The sequence below is a fragment of the Calonectris borealis genome, unplaced genomic scaffold (assembly GCF_964195595.1).
Source record: "Calonectris borealis unplaced genomic scaffold, bCalBor7.hap1.2 HAP1_SCAFFOLD_35, whole genome shotgun sequence".
In the NCBI taxonomy this organism is placed as follows: Eukaryota; Metazoa; Chordata; class Aves; order Procellariiformes; family Procellariidae; genus Calonectris; species Calonectris borealis.
In genome coordinates, this window is record NW_027441451.1 from 523,017 (window position 1) to 534,873 (window position 11,857).

The 11,857-nt window shown below is 55.4% G+C and overlaps 2 protein-coding genes across 2 annotated transcripts; one reads left to right on the forward strand and one right to left on the reverse strand.

Annotated features, from left to right (window-relative positions):
* The first annotated feature begins 2,190 nt into the window (after nt 1-2,190).
* On the forward strand, nt 2,191-3,237 carry LOC142076233 (olfactory receptor 14C36-like). The gene has a single exon (XM_075138611.1). It carries the CDS (start codon nt 2,191-2,193, stop codon nt 3,235-3,237), a length of 1,047 nt encoding a protein of 348 aa, XP_074994712.1.
* Nucleotides 3,238-6,419: 3,182 nt separating this feature from the next.
* Nucleotides 6,420-10,580, reverse strand: LOC142076178 (olfactory receptor 14C36-like). The gene is made up of 2 exons (XM_075138556.1): nt 9,984-10,580; nt 6,420-6,587 (listed from the first exon to the last, which is right to left on the reverse strand). Exons 1-2 carry the CDS (start codon nt 10,578-10,580, stop codon nt 6,420-6,422), a joined length of 765 nt encoding a protein of 254 aa, XP_074994657.1.
* Nucleotides 10,581-11,857: the final 1,277 nt, after the last annotated feature.

Genomic DNA, 11,857 nt, shown 5'->3' on the forward strand with positions numbered 1-11,857 from the left:
AGGACATGGTGCAGAGCAGGGCTTCCCTGCTGCACGGTCAGAGGGACAGGGCATGAGGGCTGCCTTCTGCTGGGGGGGACTGCAGGGGTGTGCAGGCAGGGGTGCCCAGGGCTGTCCTTGCGAGCAGGGTCCCTGCACCCCAGGGGCTGTGTGCTGGGGCAGGGACTCTGCCGCCTGCCAGGCTCAGCACTCAGCCTGCCCGGGGAGCTCCCCACGGCGCTGTGGGGAGAAGCTGTGGGTGGAAGGAGCGAGCCCCAGCAGGGCAGGGTCCTTCTGCTGTCGAGAGGGTGCTGCCGGGGTCAGGGCTATGCACACCTCCAGATCAACACGAGGAAACTTCCAAGGGGATGTTTCAAGGGGAAGGTGATGGCAGGGTTTACTATAAAGATAAGGAGATTTCACGAGTCTGTGGTTTCAGTTTCCTACCCTGAGGGCAGGGGACAGAAGAGGAGCAGTGTGGGAGTGAAAGAGAAATAGAGAAGGACCTGTCAAGTTTGAAGAAGCTATTGAGACTTCTGAACTGTATCTCTGAGTGGTCAGTAGGTCTGCTAATAGCCTCTAAAGTGTCTTCAGCTACTCCTCTGCCTATGGACAGCACCAGCATCACCTTTGTTGGACCCATCAGGTTGTTCTGACCTTTTGAACCTCCAAACAGGACCTGTGCCCAGGTAGTGCCCTGCAAACAGGCAGGTTTCTGTAGGTGAGTGCACAGAGATTACAATGGGGTTAGTGAGCAGGGAAAAGACATGGGACAGGAAAACACCTCCCAGGAGGAAAACCTCCAGGCAGAAGGGATATGATGAGGGAATGAGAGGAAACCAAAACCAGAAATATTGTGGGAGGGAGGATTCGGAAATCTCCTTATCATCCCCTCCAATGCAAACCCCTTCCTCTGAGCAAGCCCCTTGCCTCCTCTCCCACCCAGCATAGCCCCTGTCCTCAGGGCACTGGGGTCCAAGGCAGGAACCACCTCCTCTGCAGCCAGAGCTCCAGCAGAGCTGTGGGGCAGCTCTCCAGCCACGTGCCCAGTTCCCTCTGCAGAGCACAGGGGCTGAGAGCAGCTGCCCGGCAATGGAGGTGTCTGGGAGGTGGCTGCAGAGCTGGGTGCGGGGAACGCTGTCCTGAGTGCCCGGCTGCCTCTGCCCTGGCCTCGCTCAGCCAGACCCTCACCGTCTTCTTCCTTGTTTCTGCACTGCCCTGTGTTACTGTTCTCTTGTTCTTGCTGTCAGGCTCTCTGGGGATGGGAGTTTCAGCTGCAGGGTCACACGCTGATCTTGTGGGTCCTCCCACGCAGGTGTGTCCATGGGAAGAGGTGTCCCAGCTTTCCTCTCCCCTGTGCGGTTGTGGGCAATGCTGTCAGTGGGGATGGGGAATGAGCTGATTTTCCCTTACAGAGATGCCATCATTAGGACAGGTGGCTATCTCCCCAGAGTGGCCTTCCAAGCTGTCAGCTGCCCGGCAGGATGCAAACCTGCCCCGTAGCAGCTTTGTGTTATCTGAAAGCCCCATGGAGATGGCAAAGACTCTAGGACTGAGGAAATGCTCTTGGGTTGGTGAAATGAGCCACGAGTGTCCTGGGCTAGAAGTGGGGTGCTGAGACCTTGAGAAAGGGTGAGACATTTTGTGGTCTGTAGTGGATCCTTCTGCTCTCAGCAGAGTCTGGTTGCTTTTCAGGGTAACATGGGAGTGTAATCGCCCTCCATCTCGGAAAAGTGCAAGCACAGGGAAACTGGGAACCAGGTGGAGGGACAGACCAGCTCCCCTCACTCCGCACTAAGCCACAGGCAATCCTCTTGCCTTATAGGACTCATTGTGTTCTCCCTGAGTGTAACAAAAATGCTGGAGGTTTCTGACATCGAAGAAAACTCCCCAGGGGAGATGGAGGGGGAGCTGTAAAAAAATACAGAACTCTCAAATTGCCTTTACCATGCCGGTTTCTTAGCACTGGGAGTGCAGATGCTGACAGGCCCTTCTGTGTTAGGAGCAGTTTCATTTGACAAAGTCAAACGCTTGTCCCATGAATCCATTGCTGCAAAGCAGGGCTGATTTATCAAGAGCCCATGGGCAGAGGCCCTGATCTTCATGACACGCTTGGCCAGCACCAACAAGGGTTCCAGCCACAGACCTGAAGGAAGGTCTCCTAGAAAAAGAAAAGGGTCTCTGTGTGTGAGAGGGCGAGGGTCTATGGGAATGGCTTTGATATTACTCAGAGTAGTCTCCCGTAACTTGTCACTACCTTTTTCTCCTACGACAGTGCCCAATGCCCAGAGGAAGAAAATGTCCAACAGCAGCTCCATCACCCACTTCCTCCTCCTGGCCTTCGCAGACACGCGGGAGCTGCAGCTCTTGCACTTCTGGCTCTTCCTGGGCATCTACCTGGCTGCCCTCCTGGGCAACGGCCTCATCATCACCGCCATAGCCTGCGACCACCGCCTGCACACCCCCATGTACTTCTTCCTCCTCAACCTCTCCCTCCTCGACCTGGGCTCCATCTCCACCACTGTTCCCAAAGCCATGGCCAATTCCCTCTGGGACACCAGGGACATCTCCTACGCAGGATGTGCTGCACAGCTCTTTTTCTTTCTCTTTTTTATCTCAGCAGAATCGTACCTTCTCACTGTCATGGCCTACGACCACTATGTTGCCATCTGCCAACCCCTGCACTACGGGACCCTCCTGGGCAGCAGAGCTTGTGTCCACATGGCAGCAGCTGCCTGGGCCAGTGGGTTTCTCTATGCTCTCCTGCACACGGCCAATACATTGTCACTACCCCTCTGCCACGGCAATGCTGTGGACCAGTTCTTCTGTGAAATCCCCCAGATCCTCAAGCTCTCCTGCTCACACTCCTACCTCAGGGAGGTTGGGCTTCTCGTGGTTAGTGTCTGTTTAGCATTTGGGTGTTTTGTTTTCATTGTGGTGTCCTACGTGGAGATCTTCAGGGCCGTGCTGAGGATCCCCTCTGAACAGGGACGGCACAAAGCCTTTTCCACGTGCCTCCCTCACCTGGCCGTGGTCTCCCTCTTTATCAGCACTGGCATGTTTGCCTACCTGAAGCCCCCCTCCATCTCCTCCCCATCCCTGGATCTGGTGGTGGCAGTGCTGTACTCAGTGGTGCCTCCAGCAGTGAACCCCCTCGTCTACAGCATGAGAAAACAGAAGCTCAAGGATGGTATTAGGAAAGTGAGGTCAGGGATGTTTCTCAACAGTGATAAACTTCCTATCTCTCTCCACAAATGACTCCTATGGTTTCCCATTGCAGACCTGTACTTTCTTTATCATAATGGTTAATATTATTTCCCTTGTTATTTCTGGTTATTATGTTCCTACATAAATTTCTGTATTCATCTCACTTCTCCAGAGGAATGAACCTGCTCTGTCTCACATTGAAACTCTATAAAAGTGTCTCTACCACTGGGTCAGAGTTGACTCTCTCATAGCATCTCTGTTATGAAATGGCATCTCCCCAGTGCAGTTCCTCAAGATTGGGCTGTCCTTCCTGAGCTGATGTCAACAACAGGACCAAGGAATTTCACTCCAAGAGGGCCTGTTGCTCCTTGGATTTCAGAAAGAAAAGCTCATGGTCATGTTGGTAGCTGTTAGAGACCAAGGGTTGCGTTTCTGACCTACCCGTTGGTGTGTGGTTACAGTGGAGATGGTGAATTGTCACTGTGGTACATACCCAGGGCTGTCCCACATGGGACAGGGCAGAGGACATCCTCCAGGAGAGGAGCGTGGAGTTGCCTGGGGAGCCTGGGGGATCTCCAGAGACAGCATGTGCCTGGGGTGGGCACTGACTGGAGCCCCACAAAACAAGAGATTGCGCAAGGTGGCATCACTCAAACAGAAAGTGCTAAATCCATGTATCTGCAAGGAACTCAAGTTGGACACACCCGACCATCCACAGATCAGCTCCAACAGGGAACAGCACCTTTGCAGCCACCACACCAACAGCAGCACACACACAGCTGGAAAGACAACTGGCTCCATCCCCTTCCCCCCCTCAGGCTGATCTGGTGTGAAGGTCATGAGTGGTCCATGCATCCCCTGCAGCATTCACCCATGGGCACTCCGCCCCCACCCCAGTCTCCCTCCCGTGTGGGCCTGGGCTTTGGGTCTGCCCAGATCCCCTGTCCAGACTTGGGGATGTTACCCACTTTTCAGCCCCGACCCTGGCTCTCTCCAGAGCCTGTCACCCTCCTCCTTGCCAGCCCCACTTGGACTTGGCCGGCAAAGCATCTGCAGAAGTTCACCCCCCAACACATACACAATAGCATCGTCACACAGCAAATAGCCAGGAGCAGAGTTTTATAAGAAGGCAGGACAGACCATGGTGATCAGGCACAGGGTTTGGACAGACCAGCAGTGACCAGCCCCCTGGCAATGTGCAGCTGTCCTCTTGCGTCCCCTCCTCTCCCTGTCCATGGGCTTCTTCCTCCCAGTCCACCTGGATCCTTCCCTCTCTCTGCCACAGTCCCCTCCCCAATTAACAACCGTCACCATTTACTTTTTCTCACATCTCTTTAACCACCCGTGGGATCCAGCTGGGGCACACAGAGCTGCCTGTACATCTGGTCCCTTCTCACATGGTTCTCCACCTCCTGCAATTTCTTATGCCATATCCCATAGGTTCCCGTGTCGTATAGCGGTGGCTTCACCCCAGGGTAGGGCTCACCAGAGGCTACTCATCTGCCTGGAGCCTTCACATCTGGTGCTTTTGATGACCTCATGATGCCTGGCTGCTCCTGGCTAATCATATTTGCTGTAATGAGGTGACCTCACAAGCAACAGCCCAACCTCATTGGCTTTACCCACCTCTACCCCTCTCCACTCCCTGAGTTGGCATCTGTGTTGCTTTGGAGTTTAAGATGTGCTTGATGACATCATAGCACCTGCCTGCCTGCTGCAATAGAAATGGTGTCACAATCCATCTCCCAGCCATCTGATCTTCACCTTCCTCTACCCCTCCCCTCTCCCTAGCTCTCGGCACCGCTGGGTGGGTTTTCTGATGCTCCAGGTGGCATCATGAGGCCTACCCAAGCACCTGGACAATTGGGTGGTTGCAGAAGTGACCTCCAAATCCACCTCCCAGCTATGATGCTTCTCCCTGCATCTTCTTTTCCTGCAACACAAGTAACCTCCCAGCCAACCTCCCAGCCGATTCCCCTTTGCTGGCCTCTCATCTCCACTCCCCAGCACTGTCATTTCTGCTGTACAGGCAGAAACAGGCTCCCCCCAGGGACTGCAGAGCCCGGGTGAGACATCTCGAGTGGTGGGAGGGCAGCCGTGGATGGCAACGGCTCCTCAGAAAAGCAGGCAGGAGGATGAGGAGGTGGAGGTGAGCTCTGTGCAAAGGGGAGGCTGGCATGCACAGAGCTTTGCTTTGGAGGACCCAGAAGGGCTTCTCTTAAAGGGTTGTCAGCACAAGGAAGGCAGCTAAGGGAAACGTGGTCCTAGCGGGCAGGGGACATAGCGACAAAGAGTATAAATACAGCAATTCCTCAGAACAGAGTTTCTCCATTCTGAATGTTGGTAGGAAATGTATTTTGTTGAGTAACTGTGCCCACCTACACATTTTTCTATACACTTACTTACACAGAGATTTTTATATATGCTCGCATAGGAAGACAAGTAACACAGATTTGATGAGATTAGTGCAATTTGGCCACTAACAAGGAAAGCTCAGTCATCTCAGAAACAGCCTATGATTTGCCCCATCACCTTTCCAGGGACTGAAACGATGCTGAGCAGCCTGTGACAGAATGCCCAGCACAGGCTGAGCAGCCTGTGACCCAATCCTTCTTCTTGCTCTTCTTGAAGGTGGGTTTGATTTCTGCCTTTTCTGAAGGAACATCCCTGACCACTCTGGCCTTTCCAAGATGCTTGAGAGAGGTCCCACGATGACACTGGCAAGCTCCACCAGCACCTCTCTGCCCCTTCCCACACCAAAAGCCTTCTCAGCATCCCACACTTCCCGAGGAGTGCCTGGGACACAGCACACCTGCCCAGGTCCTCTGTTCGGAAGAGAACCAGAAGAGATTTCTTCTGGCCAGGCCCATGACCTCAATGACTTCTCTGTGCAATTCACAGGGTGGCACCTCTGATGCACTCACAGGATGCCCACGGTAACAGGAAGAGGAGGACTGGGTCTAAAAAGCAGGTTATGAAAGCAAAGCATGTGAGTGCCATGGTGTCACTGTGTGAGAGCTCCAGAAATCATAGAAGGAGTGCTCCAGTACGTTGGGGCCACAGAACTGTATCTAGGACAACCATGAAGTGACTCCTGCAGAGGACAGAAATACCCTAGCAAAGGTTCAGCTGCCTTCTAAAGAAAGACCTTCCAGTTTGTAAGCCTTGCAGAGAGAAGCGGGTGGCACACAGCCTGGTACCAGTAGTAGGATGTGGCCACCAGCAGGAAACACTCAGTGCATGTCAAAGGTGCGGGAAATAGCACTAACGCCGCTGTGATCAGAGATGGTGCTGTCCCCAGTCACAAAGCTGGCCAGCAGCTGGGACAGGGTGGTGGAGCTGTAGCAGGAATCCAGGGGGGACAAATTCCCCAGGAAGAAGTCCATAGGGTTGATCGGATACTGGTTTGCCACCAGGAGCACAATGACGAGCGTGTTCACAACCCCAGTCATGGGGCAGGACATGAGAGAGACGAGGAAGAGATTTGTTGAAGGGTTGGGGACATTCCCCGTTTGCAGTAGGGGAAACTCCACCGGTGATGTCTGATTTTCCCATTGACGTTTCTCCATGGAAGGCTAAGGTCCTTCTTGTCCCCTCTGATCTCGATTTAGGACACCTATGAGGAAGAACATTTGTTTCTTTGTTACTTGCTTAAAGAAATCGTGAAGGAAGTTCAGAGCAGGGAAAGAGGGAGGTGTGTGTGCCTGTGAGTGTATTCATGTTTCCTAAATGGTCTCTGTGCTTTGTGAAAGGGTGAAATGCCTTATTCGGGAGGGCAATGCCACTCATGGAGCAGCACCCTTCTGACTGCAGAGGTGAGGGGCTCCTCACACCTGCCGCTTCCATGGTGTGTGATGAGAGGGACAGGCCAGAAAGGCAGGGGAGGGGGATGCAGCAGACAGGGGCAGTTGCAATGAGCCTGTCCAAAGGCAGGGAGATGAATGTAGCTGGGACGGTGGGGGGTGTTCCCGGAGTGGCACACGGAAACGTCAGGGCTCGGGGAGGTGTCCACGCCTGAGCTGGCCTCACGCACTCCTCACACACAGAGGGCTGTTCAGAGACAGGAGCCCTTCCCTTGCACACGCACAGGCAGAGCACTGCAGCACTCACAGTGTCCCCCCGGCCTCCTGCTGCCATTCCCAGCGGCTGGCAGGCACCTCAGCCCTGCGCTGTGCCGCCCTGCTCCGCACTCCTCTGAGATGCCCCACAGCACGAGGCGTGGACACAGGGACCTGTTCAAGGAAGCACATCCCGGGGCTGCATTCAGGTGGTTTCCCAGGGGACGTCACTCCCAACGTGAAGTCCCCTCAAGACGCTGTCTGTCCCACAGACCTCCATGGCACCCCCAGGGGTAGATGATGGCATTTGGGCTCACTCGGATTCGTATTACAGCACACACACGATGTGCATGCTTACATCTCGTCTGTACAGTGCAAAGGTGGACTTCTGACCTCGTCATTCGGTGTCCTCCATGGAGGGACAACCAACCTCTCTGAGCTGGGGTGAGAGGCCAGTGCTGGAAGTGGAGGTTGTTACTGGCTGGTGGGTGACAATTGCCCTGGGGCAGCTTCCGCGGGGTGCCCAGCGCACACGGGCACAGCCCCTGCTCTGCTGGTCCTTTATGTCTCTGCCAGGAGCCTGGCTGTGCAAGGACACTGTGGTGTCCCCCCGCCCTGCACCCTCACACACTTTCCAGGTTCAGCTGGTGGTTCCCTCCCTGGGACTCTTTCCAGCCCAGCCCAGCTCTCCCCCAGCTCTCCCCACCTCCCCGCTCTCACTCCAGCCCAGCCCAGCGGAGAAGCCCGCTCTGGGCAGGCCCTGCAGAAGGAAATGGAGGAAAGGGCGGGCAGTGACAGTGTCTCTCTGGCGGGCATGCTCAGGATGTCCTGACGCCAGGCAGCCCGCAGCCCCTGGTCCAGGCCCGCTCCCAGCACAGCACAGAGTCCTGGCCCTGGGGCTCCCCAGGCAGCTCCTGCTGCCCCAGTGACAGGACAGCCTGCCCCAAGCTGGCACCTGCAGCAAAGGCTTTCTCTTTCTGTGCCTCCCTGCTCTTCTCCCGGGACATCCCGTCTCCCCACAGAGCCTTTCCCCAGGGGAACACGTCTGCGCTGGCCTGGCCGGCCATTCCTGCACCCTCTCCCCAGGCTCCCCACAGCCCCCGAGCTGGGGGTGCTGCTCTGCAGAGCACGTGGGCTCTGGTGCCCAGGGCCACGGGGAGACTCTGTTGGGCTCTGCTGGTCAAGCTGGGAGCAGACCCAGCTGATGGTGGTCACAGCTGCTGACCGCCTCCCACACAAGCTCTTATGTGGCCATGGAGGGTGCCCAGAGGTACCATGCCTTATTCCAATGCTCTGAGATGTGTTTGGGTGCCGCACTGGATCCAGTCTATGAAAGTGCACTGAGGGTAAAACGAATCACTCGCCAGACTCCTTTTCCTGTGCCTGCTGTGGCCCCTGGGGTGGCAGAGCTCTCGTTTGCTGGTTCACACCCAAATTTAGGATATTATCTCTGGGTGGCACCACGATGGACAGGCTCATGTTCAGTGGCCTCCAGTCCCTGCTGACTCCCTGGCACACGCTGTCCCTGCAGATCCCCGTGCTCTCCTGGCAGCTCCGAAGTCCCTCCAGAAAAACATTCACCTGCCATCAGCCCTGTCACATGCTCTGCAGCCCCAGGAAGGTTAATTGGAGACCATTCGTCATCTGCATGGGTGCTGGCCACGAACAAGCCAAACCTGAACCAGCCCTAAGTCCCTAGAAGGCCATACTGGGACCTTCACCTGATCACACTGAGCCCATGGAGATACAAGCAAAGCAAGGAGTCTCTTCAGAGTCTATTCCTTGGGCAGGTTCTTGAGAGAAACCTTGGAAGAAGACCTGAGCCTTCAGACACTGTACCAAGGAGATCCCTTTCATGGCTGAACTGCTGTTCTGGAGGCCAGCTCTGTCACAGAAGTGCCCATTGCCTGTCCCTGCCTGCGGTCACAGGACTGCCACACCACAGGGCTGTGACCAAGCTGCCAGAGCACTCAGGCCTTGCACCAACACAAGGGCTCAGGAGGAGAGTGTGGAAATGGAAAAAGAGCAGCTCCAGAAAGACCAGACGCTGGTGCTCCCTGGCAGTGCTGCTGTGCCGGGACTCTTTTCCCCTCCACCTCTGCACACAGGAACTGCCCTGCAGCTCCAGAGAAGGTCTCACGGGAAGGATCTCAGAGAAACAAGTGGCCACAGGGTCCTTAATTTTGTTTAAATGCACAGAGAGCACGGTTCTTCATCTACAAAGTCTGTAACAGCTAGACAGTGAAGTAGAAGTGGGATGAATAATAACAGTTCGTTGTGCACAACATCATTATCACAAGAAAAACAAAAAACCCCACGCCCCCCCCACCAAAATCTTCTGAAGGCAGGCTGGGGCTGTAATGAGTTACATTATCAATGCTATGCAGAGGAAAACAGGCAGTTTGTTGCTTCTGAAAAACATCCAGTCATGATTTTCCTCAGTGCGTCCTTGAGCTCCTGGTTCCTCATGCTGTAGATGAGGGGGTTCACTGCTGGAGGCACCACCGAGTACAGAAATGACACCATCAGGTCCAGGGATGGGGAGGAGATGGAGGGGGGCTTCAGGTAGGCAAACATGGCAGTGCTGACAAAGAGGGAGACCACGGCCAGGTGAGGGAGGCACGTGGAAAAGGCTTTGTGCCATCCCTGCTCAGAGGGGATCCTCAGCACGGCCCTGAAGATCTGCACGTAGGACACCACAATGAAAACAAAACACCCAAATAGTAAACATGCACTAACCACAAGAAGCCCAACCTCCCTGAGGTAGGAGTGTGAGCAGGAGAGCTTGAGGATCTGGGGGATTTCACAGAAGAACTGGTCCACAGCATTGCCGTGGCAGAGGGGTAGTGACAATGTATTGGCCGTGTGCAGGAGAGAAGTGAGAAACCCACTGGCCCAGGCAGCTGCTGCCATGTGGACACAAGCTCTGCTGCCCAGGAGGGTCCCGTAGTGCAGGGGGTTGCAGATGGCAACGTAGCGGTCGTAGGCCATGACAGTGAGAAGAAAATACTCTGCTGTGATGAAAAAGGCTAACAGAAAGAGCTGTGCAGCACATCCTGCGTAGGAGATGTCTGTGGTGTCCCAGAGGGAATTGGCCATGGCTTTGGGAACAGTGGTGGAGATGGAGCCCAGGTCAAGGAGAGAGAGGTTGAGGAGGAAGAAGTACATGGGGGTGTGCAGGCGGTGGTCGCAGGCTATGGCGGTGATGATGAGGCCGTTGCCCAGGAGGGCAGCCAGGCAGATGCCCAGGAAGAGCCAGAAGTGCAAGAGCTGCAGCTCCCGCGTGTCTGTGAAGGCCAGGAGGAGGAACTGGGTGATGGAGCTGCCGTTGGACATCTGCTCCCTCTGGGTATGGTTATCTGTTGAGGAGGACAAGGCAGTACCGAGTTAGGGCAGACTTCTCTGAGCAAAACCTATCGCATGTCTCATTGCAACCCCACACTCAGACTCTTTTCAGGAAGAGCTCTCTGCAGCTCCCGCACTTGAGCTCCGGGTTTTGCTGGCTGAGGGGGCCACTGGGAGCAGGGACTCTGTAATGGGCTCCCGAGGAGTCCTTCTTGCTGTGCAGCGAGAGGGATCTAGGAACACAGGCTGATCTCAAATTCAATGCACTCAGATCTAGCAAAGAGCTTTTTTGGCATTGTTGGTTGGAATTTGCCCAACTGCAGAACAGAGCTGAGGGCATTTGGGTTTGTTTCTTTTCTTCCAGTTGCACCTCTGCCACATTTAGGAGTGGTTGTGGATGGTTGAAATCCCTGCCATTTCTAATGCACTCCAGGTGAAATCTTGTGGGTCCTGAGAGGCAAAGGGAGGGTCCCTCAGTGCAGGGAGAGGAGAGCTGCTCTGCCCATCAGCCCTGTGCTCAGCTGCCCTGTGCTGGCAGCTGGGAGCTGGAGGATGGTCCCACTCAGGTGGTCCCCTTAAAAGAAACGAGACCCTGCTGAGAGCAGAGGAATGTAGGTTCAAGGAGGAGATGAGAGGCCCCTTGCCTTCTCTCAGGGTACCTGAGGAGGATCTCATCTCCCCCCTCCCAGGCTGGGACACCGAGGGATCATTGCAGCTGCCCACCCGCAGCTGCCCACCCACAGCTGCCCAGCACCATTTCCACGGCCTTAGCACTGGGTGTCTTCTCCATGAGGTGCTCTCCACCATCTCTGTGGTCTCCACCATCTCTGTGGTCTCCACCATCTCCCTGCTCTCCACCATCTCCATGGTCTCCACCATCTCCCTGCTCTCCACCATCTCCATGGTCTCCACCATCTCCATGCTCTCCACCATCTCCGTGGTCTCCATCATCTCCCTGCTCTCCACCATCTCCCTGCTCTCCACCATCTCCCTGGTCTCCACCATCTCCATGATCTCCACCATCTCCCTGCTCTCCACCATCTCCCTGCTCTCCACCATCTCCCTGCTCTCCACCATCTCCCTGGTCTCCACCATCTCCCTGCTCTCCACCATCCCCATGGGGATCCTAGGTAGCACAGAGGTACTACAGGAGAGCTGTGCCCTTCTGGAGGGCACCCTGCAGCCCAGCAGGATGCCCCAGGGAGATAGCTCAATGTCCCAAAGCTGCCTGGAGGACACTTGGGCTCTTTGCTCCCATGGACACGTCT